General features: G+C 44.2%; 1 protein-coding gene across 3 annotated transcripts in view; it reads right to left on the reverse strand.

The window, feature by feature from the left end:
- The window catches only part of LOC129813757 (rho-associated protein kinase 1-like), an 85,579-nt gene extending 81,195 nt beyond the window's left edge, over positions 1 to 4,384 (reverse strand). The window contains exon 1 of one of the 3 annotated variants that reach the window (XR_008753192.1): positions 3,203 to 4,384. Coding sequence is in view for 2 of the 3 variants with exons in the window: in XM_055866258.1 (XP_055722233.1) it covers positions 3,203 to 3,295 (93 nt within the window). In the remaining variant the exon portion in view is untranslated. The remainder of the gene's footprint in view (positions 1 to 3,202) is intronic. The other 2 variants (XM_055866258.1, XM_055866257.1) reach the window with 2 other exon arrangements.
- Between the last annotated feature and the right edge of the window lie 14,087 nt (positions 4,385 to 18,471).

Raw genomic sequence — 18,471 nt, forward strand, 5'->3', positions numbered from 1 at the left:
CATATCAGGCAAGTTCCAACAGATTAATCCAGCCATCCCATTCTGCCAGCCCGAGACTTGGATTTACCAAAAATGTGATCAAACCCAAGGAGACTACCAACTAGCAATTATGATTGAAATAGGCTTCTATTCAAGGATTTCCTGGACATGAGAATTTTTCAAAACTAAGCCTGTGTGAGCTATCAAAAGCCCTATGGAAAAACAAACATAGCTAACTACATAGACAATAGCAGCCCCCTTTAATGTCAGTGAGCTTTCCCTTCACAATGCCAGGAATTCTGGTTGTGCAGAGGCTCTCAGGAGCAGGAGCCTGCCTGGAGCTGAGCGATGCAGGGCGGGCAGTGTTACAGATAAGGGCCTCCAAGAGAAATGACTTCGGGAGAAGATAAGCATGACTGGGCTGGAACACAGCGTCTGAGTGATAGGCCACCCGTGAGTAGAGGATGCAGGCCAAATGTCACAGCAAAACACAGCCTACAACAGGCAAAAGAACAACAGCATAACTTAATTTGGCCAGGGCAGTGGCAAACTTGCCTGGGTGCTAGTCTTGCTGAGCACTTAGCAACATTTGGCATGGCAGTTCCATAAGGAGTAGGCAAGAGAGCAGAAAGACTGGCACCCCGTACCCCACCCAGGCTAGTGGCAAACCAACGCAACCCCAAGTCAAATCAGATTAGAGATACAACAACCATAGCAGCCTAAGTAAAACACTTCCATTGTGCATTTTGATAGAACCGATTATCCAGAGCATAGCAGCCAAACATGTTGCAAACTGCTTTATGAGTTAAATGTCCCGATTCAAAGAAAGGCTCTTTCGGAAACACGAGTCTACGTTCAACATAATTTTGGTTTTATGGGTATTTAGAGAACACACCCATCTAGCTGCCCCAGAGCAGAGGCTGGGCAAGCAGCTCTGACTCTTTCCAGGCGCAGGCCGCACATACATAATGGCTTTGGGACACACAGGGGACACCAGGCCAGTCAAAGACAAGAGGTTATTTGATTAGCATGGAATTTTATTAAGCTGTGGGTGGAGTAGCATAGTGGTGGAGAGGGGGCTGAAGCAAAGGCTTCCATTCATTGATGAGAAGGAGATTGCAACTAGGAGGAAAAGAGGAACAACACCCTTGTGTGTAGCTGCCCTTGGCCTGCGGGACAGTCCCCACCGCTTTCTGCCATTAAAAGTCAGAGGAGAGCCGGAGCATATGCATTAGGTGAGTTTAATTGCCTTGCCTTTCTCTATGGCAGACAGGCAAGGAGGTCAGGGAGACTAAACAACTGATATTGTTTAAGAGTCAGAGTTAGTTACATACAAAAATAACAGTGAACTAAGGAAGGTGGGGGTGGGTAGGGCTACAGGAAAACCTTCCTCCCAGTGAGTGAATGATTTGAATGCTCCCTTTATCATCAGTGAATGAGGCACCCTTTCCAGTGTAAGGGAAATTCAATCATGCTTTGTTTCAGTCACTGTCAACTCTCCCACAAATAATATCCTAAGACAGAGGCCCATATTGGCATGAGATGCTGTATGAATAGGCTGCATATATTGCATTTCTATGGCTGGCAAAATAAGCACGGGATTCCCTGTCTGTTTGATTGATAGTAGGCCTAATACCTGCTGCCCAGCTATTGGTGAGAGAAGAATCCTTTCATTCTTGTCAAACATTATTTGCATCATTCAACAAGGTTCATACCCGTCAGAATAAATTGCTGTTGCTGAGGACAACTGCAGGAAATTCAGGCTAGTACTTTCCAATAGATACTGCTCCACCTGGATTCTTGATCCATCGAAGGCCTCAGGAAGCTGACAGTGTATGTGATCTCCTCAAAACCCAATTCCTCAAGAGGCTAGTTACAGTGTAACCACACATGGGGCCTACGTATCTAATCCTCTCATATGAAACTGTTGTCTAAAGCAATCACTGTCAGTCCAATACACAGAAACTGCTAATGATGTGGATCAAAGACATCCAGGCTTTACTATGACGCTCTAAATGATAGCGACAAAGGCTATGTTCCAATATACACACTTGCATGCCACTTAGAATGAAGCAGTGTATTGGGCATGCATTTTAAGTGTTATGGACATGCATTGGAACATAGCCAGACACAGAACAGGCCCCTGACAGACTACATTGCCTCAGTCTCCTCTGGGGTGGTCAAACCTCAACAGTCAGTTTAAAATTTGCATCATTGATACAGTAGAGCCTGTGGAGGTATTTCTCTGAGGTTTAGCACGTGGCAGTCTGATACGAGTCAGTGATGAGTCGTGAGTGAGAGACAGGAAATCGTCAGGGTTGGCAGACCAGAGCAGGTTAACTGATGCAGCTGGGATGGCAGGTTGGAACAGGCCTGATGCATACTGTAGCTTACACTTCAGAGGATATATAAAAAAGATATACTTTTCGTGTATACTCTACAAAGAGTGTCCTCTAGTAATGCCCATTATACAACAAAGGAGGCCATCAAGCAGGCAGCACCGAACACTGTCTCATTTGTTCCACTGTCGGCCCTTTAATCTTCAAATGGAAAATAAATGAATGAACAAATATATCAGTGACTTGTGTCACTGCAGGTTGCACTTAGGTTTACGACTTCACCTTGAGACATGACTTTTTTTCGTTCTATGAACTATGATTGACTGACTATCTTCATGGAAACAACTAGATTATATAAAGTGTAACGTTGGCTTTCTGTCTTACTATTTAGTCTGCAAAATACCCTCAGGGTCAAACAGGACAATAGCAACTTCAACAGTGTTGACGGTTTGAAAATAGGCAATTGTAATTATAACATGAATGAGACATTAAACTTTGTTGATTAATAGTTATTCAGTCATGTTCTAGCTAACATAGATGCCCTAGCTAACTAGAGTAACGCTATATGACTTATCATCGCTGTTTTGGATGCCACTTGTTCAGCTTGCTAGCCAATTAAGAAACGTTAGTTAACTACCCACTAGTTAAGTAGTTAGCTAATCTTCAAGATGTCGACTTGCTACCAAATATAGCTAGTTATCCGTATAACGTTAGCTAGTTGCGGTTAATAACAAATCAGGTAGTTAACAAGTTGATTAGTTAAATTAAATAGTACGTTCATTTAAACAAACCACAAACTTAGCTAGCATGCGTATGTTAGCTAGCATTAGCCAACTTTAGCTAACAAGCCAAGTTCATTGTCAGGCTAGCTAACAGTAACTTACCAAAAGGCAATCCGTGTTAATTTCCGACTTCGGGTCCTTCAACATGGCATCGATTTTCTCAAAACGAGCCTCCAAACTTTCTCCAGCAGACATTGTTGCAGTTAAGTAGAGTTCTACGCCGGTGTTATAATTAAAATTAATTAATCTAGCTATAGGGCTAGTTAGCTAGCCTAATGTTCTTCCCTTCGCGTGAACTCAGTCAGTGTTTAGCTAGCTAGCTATAATTCCGTAGAATCCGCAGTTTGAATCAAAGAAACGTGTTTCTTCTCGTTTTTTCACAGACGATGAAACGTTTGATATTCAAAAGCCACATTTTAAGAGAAAAATGTTTCCCCAGCTCAGATAACGAAGACAACTTCAACAATTCAAAATAAGATAACTGCATCGACGACAGATTAGTCGGCGACCACAGGATACAGCAGCGGAGTTGTGCAGGACTTAGATAACGATACATCCAAAATCAACTTATAAAAATTAAACCGTTTTTTAAAAATCCGGCGATAGGTTGCAAACTAGTCACATTACTCCAGGCCTGTCCATCAGTGCCAGCCAGACCCTTGCAAAAAAAGTCAAATGAGTCTGACAGCTGCAAAGTAGAAGTGAAAAAAAAAAAACTTTGCTTCCAAATTTCGATCAGTTTAAAACACGGTCTTGTTAAAACATTTCATTACTGTCCTTTCCTAGTAAACCTCACGTGGTCATCGGCCATTGATGTTGACCGATACAGACGGAAATCGTGCTGGTTCTACATAGATACATCGGCTTTAGATCTGTTATTTTTCGAAAAATAGACTATGCCCGATTTTCTCCCACTGCCTGACCAACATGTCCGCCTTCCTGTTCAAACACCGGAGAAGCAACTTTGAAATGTCAAGCACTGCGCATGAGCCACACTGGAAGCGCGTTCAAGGAGTTCACAGGCTGGGTTGTTGAGCACGCGATCATGATGGTGACAAAGGTCGCGTTCCACTGCTTTCTGGGGATTTTCATATAACACGATAATTCGGATAGCCACTCAAGCTACGCCCTTACTGGGGGTTAGCAAGCTAGCAAGTAGGCTATGTAGTGCTTCGTATCAACAGCCAATCCAGTAGGGTCTGGAAGCTATAGTGAGCTCCCTCGCCCATACCAGAATCACACAACTGTCCCTCTGTCCACCTCACTTCCCTCCATTGAGGCCAAAATGAATAGGGCTCTGTAATATCATCGCCCCCATCACGTTGTGTACGTTGTTACCGTACAATTTAACCAAAGATCTTTAATAACTCTACCAAGAAACGCACTGTTACCGTACAATTTAACCAAAGATCTTTAATAACTCTACCAAGATAGACCATAGCCCGTCGTTTCAAATGAGTCATAGGGGCGGAACATGCAAGGAGGTGGGCAGAGCCAAGCACAAGCTAGCGAGATCCTATTGGCACTTTCTAGCATTATTTGCATATTTATATTATGGAAAGCCTACTCTGTGAAGTGCATGTGTGCAATAACTCAATTTGCATTTGCAATGCTTCAAGACAATGTCTTTTTTCAAAACAAAAAAAATCGTAACATATTGTAGATTTGGGACCAGAAAACTGTATTGAGCTCTTATGTTTCATCGATGATAAAATTAGCAGAATGTCGGCCAAAATTAATATCCTTCCATCTATTCCCACTGCCGGCCACGGCTTTCTACTCACTAACATATTAGTAGTGAGTGGAAACGCCAAGCTGATGCTTCACATTTATACATCCGGTGGAATATTTGTCTCATTGTTCTATTGGTGTTTTGACTAGCAATTGTACTCCTCGCCACACCAACTTCGCCCTCCTGTGGGTGCTAGCAAACTTGCATCAACAGCCAATCCAGTAGGGACTGGAAGCTATAGTGACCCTCGATTGGCAAGCGCACCGCGATGTCGCAGAGTATTTTCATAAAGTTCAGCTTTCCACAACTTTGGTCCCGCGCCGCTCACGTCCCTCGCCCATGCTCGCATTGCCCAACGGTCCCCGCACACTTAGCTGCTTCTCAATTGGAAATGAATGGCTTTCCGTAGTTTCATCGCCCTCATGTCTTAAGTTCAGAGGCAGTGTTAGACATTGCCATATTTTACAACGCCTGGATAAGTACTTTACCTATCAGCTAACCATATCATATTTTATAGCAATCTGACAGTCAATGACACAGTCGATGACATGCACGCAACCATTGGTTGATGCAACGACACAGTGGAACGCAACAATTATGTTGCAGTGCCCAGCTCATGAGCTTGTTCCAGTCTTTTCAATATAAATTTCAATTCAACATAAGGAGGCCGGGCCAAAACCCATTCAAAAGTAAACACACATTCCAATCTTATCTTAACATTAGAATTATTCTACAATACTGACGACAGACAGGGCCGGCTCTATTGGGTGGCAAAGGCAGACATGGACCCCCTAGATATAATTTGTGTCCACCCTGTTCTGTTTCTCCATAACACAACAAATAGTATACGAATTGCCATGCTCGGTTCTGCCAATAAGGAGCCACTGGGCCTGTTCATGATCTTTTTATTTGTATTATTTTTTTGTTTGTTTTTGTTTTGTTACTTTCACCCCTTTTTCTCCCCAATTGTTAGTTACAGTCTTGTCTCATCGCAGCAACTCCCGTACTCGGGAGAGGCGAAGGTCGAGAGCCATGTGTCCTCCGAAACACAACCCAACCAAGCTGCACTGCTTCGTGACACAATGCCCACTTAATCCGGAACCTAGCCGCACCAATGTGTCGGAGGAAACACTGTGCACCTGGTGACTGTGTCAGCGTGCACTGCACCCAGCCTGCCACAGGAGTCGCTAGTGTACGATGGGACAAGGACATCCCTGCCAGCCCAACCCTTCTCTAACCCGGACAATGCTGGGCCAATTGTCTCCCGGTCGCGGCCGGCTGCAACAGAGCCTGGACTCGAACTCAGAATCTCAAGTGCCACAGCTAGCACTACGATGCAGTGCCTTAGACCGCTGCGCCACTCAGGAGGCCAGGCCTGTTCATGATCTGAGGAGGGGGAAAGAGGGTGGTTATATACTGAACAAAATATAAACATGTAAAGTGTTGGTCCCATGTTTCATGAGCTGAAATAAAAGATCCCATAAATTGTCCATACGCACAAAAAACTTATGTCTCAGGTGTGGCATATCAAGAAGCTTATGTCTCAGGTGTGGCATATCAAGAAGCTGATTAAACGGCATGACTATTACACAGGTGCACCTTGTGCTGGGGGCAATTAAAGGCCACTTTAAAATGTGAAGTTTTGTCAAACAACACAACGCCACAGATGTCTCAAATTTTGAAGGAGCGTGCAATTGGCATGCTGACTGCAGGAACGTCTAACAGAGCTGTTGCCAGAGAATTGAAAATTAATTTCTCTACCATAAGCCGCCTCCAGTGTAATTTTGGAGAATTTGGCAGTACGTTCAACCGGCCTCACAACCGCAGACCACGTGTAACCACCATAGCCCAGGACCTCCACATCCGGCTTCTTCACCTGCGGAATTGTCTGAGACCAGCCACACAGACAGCTGATGAAACTGTGGGTTTGCACAACAGAATAATTTCTGCACAAACTGTCAGAAACCATCTCAGGGGAGCTCATCTGCGTGCTCGTCGTCCTCACCAGGATCTTGACCTGACTATGGTTTGGCGTCGTAACCAACTTCAGTGGGCAAATGCTCACCTTAGATGGCCACTGGCACAAAGTGTGCTCTTCACTGATTAATCCTGGTTTCAACTGTATCGGGCAGATGGTGTCGGGTGGGCGAGCGGTTTGCTGATGTCAATGTTGTGAACAGTGTGCCCCATGGTGGCGGTGGGGTTATGTTATGGGCAGGCATAAGCTACGGACAATGAACACAATTGCAGTTTATCAATGGCAATTTGAATGCACAGAGATACCGTGACGAGATCCTGAGGCCCATTGTCGTGCAACGCATTCACCACCATCACCTCATGTTTCAGCATGATAATGCACAGTCCCATATCGCAAGGATGTGTACACAATTCCTGGAAGCTGAAAATGTCTCAGTTCTTCCATGGCATACATATTCACCAGACTTGTCATCCCTTGAGCATGTTTGGGATGCTCTGGATTGACCTGTACGTCAGCGTGTTCCAGTTCCAGCCAATATCCAGCAACTTCACACAGCCTTTGAAGAGAAGTGGGACAACATTCGACAGGCCAGAATCAACAGCCTAATCAACTCTATGTGCTTGTGCTGCGTGATGAAAATGGTGGTCACACCAAATACTGACTGGTTTTCTGATCCACGCCCCTATTTTGTTTTAAGGTATCTGTGACCAACAGATGCATATCTGCAATCCCAGTCATGTGAAATCCATAGATTAGGGCCTAAATAGTTCATTTAAATTGACAGATTTCATTAAATGAACCGTAACTCAGTCAAATCTTTGAAATTGTTGCATGTTGCATTTATATTTTTGTTCATTCATTGTTGCATTGTGGTAAAAAGCATATCATCCATAGAAGGGTTTTGGAACCTCTAACCCTGGCATTTTGACTGTTAAACTCATGGGTTGTCACGCCCTGGCCTTACTATTCTTTGTTTTCTTTATTATTTTAGTTAGGTCAGGGTGTGACATGGGGAATGTTTATGTTTTGTTGGTTTTGGGTGTTTATTTGGTAAAGGGGTTATGGGGTGTAGTAGATGGTTTTGTGTTGAGTGTATATGTCTAGAGTTGTCTATGTAAAACGTTAGTAGCCTGTATGTTTGTGCACAACGTTTGTAGCTTCACGGTCGTTTTTGTTGTTTTGTTATTTTGTATAGAGTTTTTGTGTCGTGTTCATCTTCGTACTGTAATAAAGAAGATGGCTTATTTTCCAAGTGCTGCGTTTTGGTCCATCAATCCGCCACACGATCGTGACAGAATTACCCACCATAGGACCAAGCGGCATGGAAGGCGGCAACAGGACCTACCTACACAGGATCTCTGGAGTTGGGAGGACGAATTGGAAAGAGATGGACCTTGGGATCAACCTGGAGAATATCGCCTCCCTCGTGAAGAGCTGGAGGCAGCGAAAGCCGAGAGGAGGCGATATGAGGAGGCAGCACGGAGACAAGGCTGGAAACCCGTGAGTACACCCCAAAAATTTCTTGGGGGGGGCCTTAAAGGGAGTGTGGCGAAGTCAGGTAGGAAACCTGCGCCTACTCCCTGTACTTACCGTGGAGAGCGGGAGTACGGGCAGACACCGTGTTACGCAGTAGAGCGCACGGTGTCTCCTGTACGCGTGCATAGCCCGGTTCGGTACATTTCAGCTCCACGTATCGGCCGGGCTAGACTGAGCGTTGAGCCGTATGTCATGAAGCCGGCCCAACGCATCTGGTCACCAGTGCGTCTCCTCGGGCCGGCGTACATGGCACCAGCCTTACGCATGGTGTCCCCGGTTCGCCTACATAGGCCGGTGCGGGTTATTCCACCTCCCCGCACTGGTCAGGCGACGGGGAGCATAGAACCAGGTAAGGTTGGGCAGGCTCGGCGTTCAAGGGAGCCAGTACGCCTGCACGGTCCGGTATTTCCGGCGCCACCTCCCCGCCCCAACCCAGTACCACCAGTGCCTCCTCCACGCACTAGTTATATGGTGCGTGTCTCCAGCCCTTTACCACCAGTGTCTAAACCACGCACCAAGCCTCCTGTGTGTCCCCAGAGTCCTGTGCGTCCTGTTGCTGCTCCCCGCACTAGCCCTGAGATGCGTGTCTCCAGCCCGGTGCCACCAGTCCCGGCACCACGCACCAGGCCTACAGTGCGCCTCAGCCGGCAGGAGTCTGCCGTCTGCACAGCGTTGACTGAACTGCTCGTCTCCCCAGCGCCATCTGAGCCATCCGTCTCCCCAGCGCCATCTGAGCCATCCGTCTCCCCAGCGCCATCTGAGCCATCCGTCTCCCCAGCGCCATCTGAGCCATCCGTCTCCCCAGCGCCATCTGAGCCATCCGTCTGCAATGAGCCTGCAAAGCCGCCCGTCTGCCATGAGCCTGCAAAGCCGCCCGTCTGCCATGAGCCCACTGAGCCGTCCGCCAGACAGGAGCCGCTAGAGCCGCCAGCCAGACAGGAGCCGCTAGAGCCGTCCGTCAGACAGGATCTGCCAGAGCCGCCAACCAGACAGGATCTGCCAGAGCCGCCAACCAGACAGGATCTGCCAGAGCCGCCAACCAGACAGGATCTGCCAGAGCCGTCAGCCAGCCATGAGCAGCCAGATCCGTCAGCTAGCCATGAGCAGCCAGATCCGTCAGCCAGCCATGAGCAGCCAGATCCGTCAGCCAGCCATGAGCAGCCAGATCCGTCAGCTAGCCATGAGCAGTCAGATCCGTCAGCTAGCCATGAGCAGCCAGATCCGTCAGCCAGCCATGAGCAGCCAGATCCGTCAGCTAGCCATGAGCAGTCAGATCCGTCAGCTAGCCATGAGCAGCCAGATCCGTCAGCTAGCCATGAGCAGCCAGATCCGTCAGCTAGCCATGAGCAGCCAGATCCGTCAGCTAGCCATGAGCAGCCAGATCCGTCAGCCAGCCATGGGCCATCCCTCAGTCCGGAGCTGCAGTCCCTCAGTCCGGAGCTGCCATTCTTCAGTCCGGAGCTGCCCCTTACCCTGGTGCTGCCCCTTACCCTGGTGCTGCCCCTTACCCTGGTGCTGCCCCTTACCCTGGTGCTGCCCCTTACCCTGGTACTGCTCCTGATCCTGGTACTGCCCCTTACCCTGGTACTGGACCTTAGTCCGGAGCTGTCCCTTAGTCCGGAACTGCCCCTTAATACAATGGGGTTAATGTGGAGGGGGGTCGTTTGGAGGAGGCCTAGGAGGTGGTTAGGTACTGTGGTGACGTGGGGACTACGACCAGAGCCGGAGCCGCCACCGTGGAGGGGAGCCCACCCAGACCCTCCCCTAGACTGTGTATGGTGCGCCCGGAGTTCGCGCCTCAAGGGGGGGGTTATGTCACGCCCTGGCCTTACTATTCTTTGTTTTCTTTATTATTTTAGTTAGGTCAGGGTGTGACATGGGGAATGTTTATGTTTTGTTGGTTTTGGGTGTTTATTTGGTAAAGGGGTTATGGGGTGTAGTAGATGGTTTTGTGTTGAGTGTATATGTCTAGAGTTGTCTATGTAAAACGTTAGTAGCCTGTATGTTTGTGCACAACGTTTGTAGCTTCACGGTCGTTTTTGTTGTTTTGTTATTTTGTATAGAGTTTTTGTGTCGTGTTCATCTTCGTACTGTAATAAAGAAGATGGCTTATTTTCCAAGTGCTGCGTTTTGGTCCATCAATCCGCCACACGATCGTGACATGGGTACAATAGCAATGGTTGCCAGTCCTGATTTGAATGGGAACTACCATCTATGGATTATAATTATATGGTTGGTTACAGCTGTCAATTTGCCTTTTGCTAATTTTTAACACAATCATGACAAAAGGTAGGCATACTGTTTGGAAAGCAAATGCCTACTGCTGAAAAGAGAAGACTAATCTGTTTGAATAAGCAAACAATTGTTTTCTCAACAACTTTTGAGCGATTCTGAGCGAACATCACTGTTTTTCAAAGTAGGCTAGCTTATCTTGATGTAGGCTATTGGCAAGAGCGCATTTGCCATCACTGAGTAGCTTAGGCTTCATCTTCAACATTAGGTGAGTCAGTGTCACTGGAAAGTTTATTTTGTAGCCTACTGTAGCCTATACTATACAGTATATACAGTGCATTTGGAAAATATTCAGACCCCTTCCATTTTTTCAAATTTTGTTTGTTACATCCTTATTTTAAAATGGATCAAATAAAATAATATTGCGTGTAAATCCTCATCAATCTACACGCAATACCCCATCAATCTACACGCAATACCCCATAATGACAACGCAAAAACAGATTTTTAGTATTCAGACCCTTTGCAATGAGACTCGAAATTGAGCTCAGGTGCATCCTGTTTCCTTTGATCATCCTTCAGATGTTTCTACAACTTGATTGCAGTCCACTTGTGGTAAATTCAAGTGATTGGACATGATTTGGAAAAACCAAGCCATGAGGTCGAAGGAATTGCCCGTAGAGCTCCAAGACAGAATTGTAACGAGGCACATATCTGGGAAAGGGTACCAAAACATTTCTGCAGCATTGAAGGTCCCCAAGAACACAGTGGCCTCCATCATTCTTCAATTGAAGAAGTTTGGAATCACCAAAACTCTTCCTAGAGCTGGCCGCTCAGCCAAACTGAGCATTGGAGGAGAAGGGCCTTGGTCAGGGAGGTGACCAAGAACCCGACCAAGAACCCGATAGTCACTCTGACAGAGCTCCAGAGTTCCTCTGTGGAGATGGGAGAACCTTCCAGAAGGACAACCATCTCTGCAGCACTCCACCAATCAGGCCTTTATGGTAGAGTGGCCAGACGAAAGCCACTGCTCAATAAAAGGCACATGACAGCACACTTGGAGTTTGCCAAAAGGCACCTAAAGGACTCTCAGACCATGAGGTCTAGTGAAACCAAGATTGAACTCTTTGGCCTGAATGCCATGTATGATGCTGTGGGGATGTTTTTCAGCGGCAGGGACAAGGAGACTAGTCAGGATCGAGGGAAAAATGAACGTAGCAAAGTGCAGAGGGATCCTTGATGAAAACCTGTTCCAGAGCTCTCAGGACCTCATACTGGGACGAAGGTTCACCTTCCAACAGGACAACAACCCTAAGCACACAGCCAAGACAATGCAAGAGTGGCTTCAGGACAAGTTTCTGAATGTCCTTGAGTGGCCTAGCCGGGGCCTGGACTTGAACCGGATCGAACATCTCTGGAGAGAGCTGAAAATAGCCGTGCAGCTCCCCATCCAACCTGACAGAGCTTGAGAGGATTTGCACAGAAGAATGGGAGAAACTCCGCAAATACAGGTGTGCCAAGCTTGTAGCGTCATACCCAAAAAGACTCAATGCTTTAATCACTGCCAAAGGTGCTTCAACAAAGTACTGAGTAAAGGGTCTGACTACTTATGTAAATGTGATATTTCAGATTTTTATTAATTTTTATAAATTAGCAAACTTTTCTAAAAACCTGTTTTGATTTGTCATTATGGGATACTGTGTGTAGATTGATGAGTAAAAAAAATAATTTAATCAATTTTAGAATAAGGCTGTAACGTAACAAAATGTAGAAAAACTACCTCAGTTACCTCGTACTCCTGCACATCGACTCGGTATTGGTATTCCCTGTATATAGCCATGTTATTTTTACTCGTTATTGTTATATACTGTGTATTTATTTCTTGTGTCAAATTTTATTTAATTTTGTATCTTTATCTTTAACTCTGCATTGTTGGAAAAGAACCTCTAAGCAATGTGATATTACATTTTTTTCGGCACTGAGCAAATTTCAGGTGTGCTGAGCCAAACTTGACCATTATGAAAATGATGTGCAACTTCCAGCTTGTGTTTACTGTGAACACTGAAGCTGTACCCGCTTTAAGTTACAGTTTTAACATTGGCCATGTAGGCTACTGTGGCTATTTGATCATAATGTAGGCTTTCCAGAGTGGCCTACCATCAAAAACAATAGAGAAAATGCATCTTATAATATTTTAACATGGAAATAGTTGTTCTATCATTCAGCCTACAGTAGCAGCCAATGTGTTTTGTTCAGTGAGACTTTTGAAAAAAACATGCAGTGCTTGACATTGAAAATGCTGTTGTGTTGTTTGATGCAACAAACCACTTCACAAAATAAAATGCATTATTATTCTCAAACCAGTATTATAGAGAATCAGACAAATTATGCTACCCTATTGGCTACTTAGCTTATTCAAGCCTGTCTCAATATACAACACTGCCCCTTTAACACAAAAGAAAAGGCTATTTTCCAAAGATGTATTGAGCTGTACAAGTTTTGTGCTCTTGTAGGAAGCAATCATTCCCATTTTGCTGACTACAAAGAGATATATAACTGGGCTAATAACTCACTAACTAGCAGAGCATATGAACAAAATGTGCACACATGGCTACATGCAGCTCTCGCTTTGATCTTAAAGCAAGCGCATCTACTCATGACTGCTTATGCTGTAAACCCAATCCAGTTCAAAGTAAATGGCACAAATCCATAAATGGCAATGGTCTATTCACATATAGGCCAGAGCTCTGATTGTTTATGGTCTAGAGTATGGGCTGAGTAATGCATGTCAATGCAATATAATCCTACTCTGATGCGTTCTACCCATAACAGTCTCTTGCATAGTTCGTTTTGTTTCGGTATGTTGCATTGATAGTGGCTAATTTTGCTTTGATTCGATCACAATTGCCACAGTAAAGGGACACGTTGATAGTGTTAACAGAGAAAACTCTAGAACGCTGGTCACCAACCTTTTCTGAGTCATGATCACTATCTGAGTCTAAATGCAAGTCAAGATCTAGATTTTATTTTACATTAATTTAAAAAACATAAGCCTATGCAACATTAACCAATTTTTAAAAAGTACTGTAGTAATGAGGTTTGTGCAGTAAGCTATAGGCCCAATACATTATCACCACATATTAGCCTTGTTCAGGGTTGGGGAGTAACAGATTACATGTAATCCATTACATGTAAGGGATTACAAAAAAACGGTAACTGTAATCCTTTCCATTACCAGCAACAATATTGTAATCAGATTACCGATACTTTTGAAAAACTAGATGATTACCTCGAGGATTAATTCAGAAAGGATGTCTGCGGAAAAAATATTTGACACTTCTCTGTTTTCGCAATGACATTCAAATCAGCATTGAAAAAAGGCGCAAATTGTCATGATCGTCTATGGGTGAGAGAGAGGACCAAGGCGCAGCGTGTGCAAAATACATCTCTTTTATTTTAGAGAAGGGAAAACCACGCAACGAACACTATTACAAAACAACAAACGTGACGCTAAAGACGTACGTGCGAACACAAGCTACAAACGTACAACATAGACAACTACCCACAAAAGCCTACTGCCTTTGGCTGCCTTAAATATGGCTCCCAATAAGAGACAATGAATGACAGCTGTCTCTGATTGAGAACCAATCTAGGCAGCCATAGACATAACTAGACAACTACACTCTACTCTGCCCCATACACATACAACACCCCTAGACACTACAAAACACATACATTCCCCATGTCACACCCTGACCTAACTAAAAAACATAAAGAAAACAAAGAATACTAAGGCCAGGGTGTGACACAAATGTAAGTTTGTTCCACCTGAGCGAGTCTGACCACAAGTCAGAGACCACTATGATGACACACCAAATGTGTTTGATGGATCACGGGAAAAGATCAGGTGTCACGTTCCTGACCTGTTTTCTCTTGTTTTTGTATGTGTTTAGTTGGTCAGGGCGTGAGTTGGGGTGGGCATTCTATGTTATGTGTTTCTATGTTTAGGTTCATTGTCATTTAGCCTGATATGGTTCTCAATCAGGGACAGGTGTTTTACGTTTCCTCTGATTGAGAACCATATTAAGGTAGGTTGTTCACACTGTTTGTTTGTGGGTGGTTGTCTTCCGTGTCTGTGTACCACACAGGACTGTTTCGTTTGTTTGTGTCGTCTGTACCTGTTCATGCGTTCTTCGTGTATATGTAAGTTCGTTTGTTCAGGTCTGTTGACTTCGTTTATTATTTTGTAAATTCTCAAGTGTGTTTAGTTTTTGTCTTGTTTAATAAATATCATGTCGTATAACAACGCTGCGCTTTGGGCCAATCCCTACTCCTCCTCTTCGGACGAAGAGGAGGAGGACAACCGTTACATCAGGAATAGGCTTTTCTAGGCTATAGTCCAAGCTATGTATTCCAATTGTGCCACTGCTGTCGGCATCCAAAGATTATCCAATTTGAATAAATGCTTGGAGTTAAGGATGGCAGTAGTGGTGTAGTCTACGGTGTTACGGATATCACTTCTCATTGCGAAATTGATGTGAATCACACTGCTGCTCTCTCATTTAGCTATTTGCGCCTTACAGATTGTGGTTGTTGTGGACGGCTGTTCACAAATCTACATGTGTATTTGAACCCAATGGTTGAATTCAAGAAATTTAAGATGCCTATCAATCATTGTTTTTGAAACCAGTGGACAACCAGTAAAAAATGCGCTATTGCAACAGCTTGCATAGTGCTGATCCAAGCCTATGGAATAAAAGTGGGGCTTTTATCTAATTCATCCTGATAAAAAAAATTAAATCCAAAGGCCTAATGGACACATGCTCAAATTTGTACACTTTTGTTAGACTTAAAGGGGCAATCTGAAGTTGCTACATACATTTTTGGACTTATATATATATATATATATACATTGATTCTTGAAGAATATAACTTATAAATGCCTCATTAGCTTAGTTCAACTGTCACACTCCATGAGAACCCACAATATACAGATGTTTTTTTCCCCCATGTTTGTAAACATTGTAAATGTAAACAAACACTGTATAGCCTCATAACATGGTTAAAACAATAATTTTGATATCACCATTCTCAGATTAATGGACAGAGCTATGGATGCAAGGACTGACCATCCATGATATCAACATTATTGTTACCTTTCTCCAGGCCCATCCCTCAGCTTTTTACCAAAACAGAGGCGGGTGAACGTTTTGTAATTGTTTCATCTGTGAATTTGCCCTTTAAATAGCTGCATATTATCAAGATATCAAAGTGTCTCTAACAAAAAGTTTAACAATAGGCCTATAGCAAATGCAGCATATGGCATTAATTTTCACATGTAAATAGCACTTTTCAGTAGTGCTCAAAGCATGCCACTCCATGAGTGCAGCATTTACTTTTCAACTCGAATCAATGAGCTCAATCAGTCCTCCATGACAACAAAATCATAAACAACGAAGTAGGGCTGGCTAATAAGTCCTTCGTTTTAGGATCATTCTCAGGTAAAGCAATTTGGCCAATCTATACTTCCATATTTCCAAGTCCTATTCTTGAAGATCAAGGGGTATAACATTTATTTGAATGACTGGAATTCTGATAGACTTTTGTTTTTAATGTAGTAGATATGTAGTAGAAAGCGATGGGTTAGAAGAAGCCTACATAATCAACCCATAAAGTAAAATTTAACATCCATATATGGCCAGCTATTTAACTTTAACATTGATTTTATACTGCAATACATGTTGTTCAATTGGTAACATAAATTTTTGTTTTCTTCTAATGCCTCTAAAGGGGAAAGTAATCTAAAAGTAACGAAATGTAATCAGAATACATTACTAAATTTGGATAATCCAAAAGTTACATTACTGATTACAATTTTGCACCGGTAACTGTAACGGATTACATTTAGAAAGTAACCTACCCAACCCTGGGCTTGTTTGAATTGCCCTGCCAATGCATTGTTGTTCTGGCCATTTTTGATGGTGCCTGCCAGTGGCGATTTTAGCTTGTACATCTTGGTGGGGCATACTCCCAAAAAACTGTTTTGATGCATGCCAGCAAAGCCACAACACAACACTAAACAAAACATTAATTGCGCTATAACGGTGACAAACGGTGCTTACAAACTGTTAAGGCCTAAATCAAATTATATTTGTCACATACACATGTTTAGCAGATGTTATTGCGGGTGTAGCGAATTGCTTTTGTTTCTAGCTCCAACAGTGCAGTAATATCTAACAATTCACAACAATACACACAACCTAAAAGTAAAATAATGGAATTAAGGAATATATAAATATTAGGATGAGCAATGTCGGAATGGCATAGACTAAATACAGTAGAAGACATTATATACATATGAGATGAGTAAAGCAAAAATATGTAAACATTATTAAAATTACTAGTGTTCCATTATTAAAGTGGCTAGTGATTTCAAGTCTATGTTTATGGGGCAGCAGCCTCTAAGGTGCAGGGTTACGCAACCGGGTGGAAGCCGTCTAGTGATGCCTATTTAACAGTCTGATGGCCTGGAGATAGAAGCTATTTTTCAGTATCTCGGTCCCAGTTTTGATGCACCTGTACTGACCTCGCCTTTTGGATGATAGCGGGGTGAACAGGCCGTGGCTCGGGTGGTTTTTGTCCTTAATGATCTTTTTGGCCTTCCTTTGACATCGGGTGCTATAGGTGTCCGGGAGGGCAGGTACTTTGCCCCCGGTGATGCATTGGGCAGACCACCACCCTCTGGAGAGCCCTGCGGTTGGGGGTGGTGCAGTTGCTGTACCATGCGGTGATACCGCCCAACAGGATGCTCTCAATTGTGCATCTGTAAACGTTTGTGAGGGTTTTAGGTGCCTCTCAGCCTCCTGAGACTGAAGAGGCGCTGTTTTCCGCCTTCTTCACAACACTGTCTGTGTGGGTGGACCATTTCAGATCGTCAGTGATGTGTAAGCAGAGGAACTTGAAGCTTTCCACCTGCTCCACTGCGGTCCCGTCGATGTGGATAGGGGGGCACTCCCTCTGCTGTTTCCTTAAGTCCACTATCAGCTCCTTTGTTTTGTTGACGTTGGGTGAGAGGTTATTTTCCTGGCACCACACACCCAGGGCCCTCACCTCCTCCCTGTAGGCTGTCTCGTCATTGTTTGTAATCAAGCCTAATACTGTTGTGTCGTCTGTAAACTTGATGATTGAGTTGGAGACGTGTGCGTGACCATGTAGTCATGGGTGAACAGGGAGTACAGAAGGAGGCTGAGCACACACCCTTGTAGAGCCCCTGTGTTGAGGATCAGCGAAGTGGAGGTGTTGTTTCCTACCTTCACCACCTGGGGGCGGCCTGTCAGGAAGTACAGGACCCAATAGCATAGGGAAGGGGTTCAGACTCAGGGCCCCAAGCTTAATGATAAGCTTGGAGGGTACTATGGTGTTGAATGCTGAGCTATAGTCAATGAACAGCATTCTTACATAGGTATTCCTCTTGTCCAGATGGGATAGAGCATTGTGCAGTGTGATGGTGATTGCACTGCACACTAAGCATTTCACTGTTAGTCTTCACCTGTTGTTTATGAAGCATGTGACAAATACAATTTGATTTGATCTTGCTAGCTGTCACTCAAATGGTGAGGGGCTGAAGCTCATTGGCTAGAACACGAATTGCTAGGGGATTGGCCCACATGGGGGAAATGTAGGGGAAATGGCAGAGCAGTGGCATTCAAATTAGGGATTTCATAGCTAATTGAGGTTAAACAGTAATTCTGTTAATATATTATGCATATATAAACTACACCTTGACACATCAAGCCCAAAGGTTTAAAAAATACTTAGTATTCGCCAAAGCTCTAGAGCATATCAGTAAGTATTTGTTTTTTGTAGTTATGTGTATTTTTTTATATTTTTTTA

Source organism: Salvelinus fontinalis, chromosome 17, assembly GCF_029448725.1.
Source record: "Salvelinus fontinalis isolate EN_2023a chromosome 17, ASM2944872v1, whole genome shotgun sequence".
NCBI lineage: Eukaryota > Metazoa > Chordata > Actinopteri > Salmoniformes > Salmonidae > Salvelinus > Salvelinus fontinalis.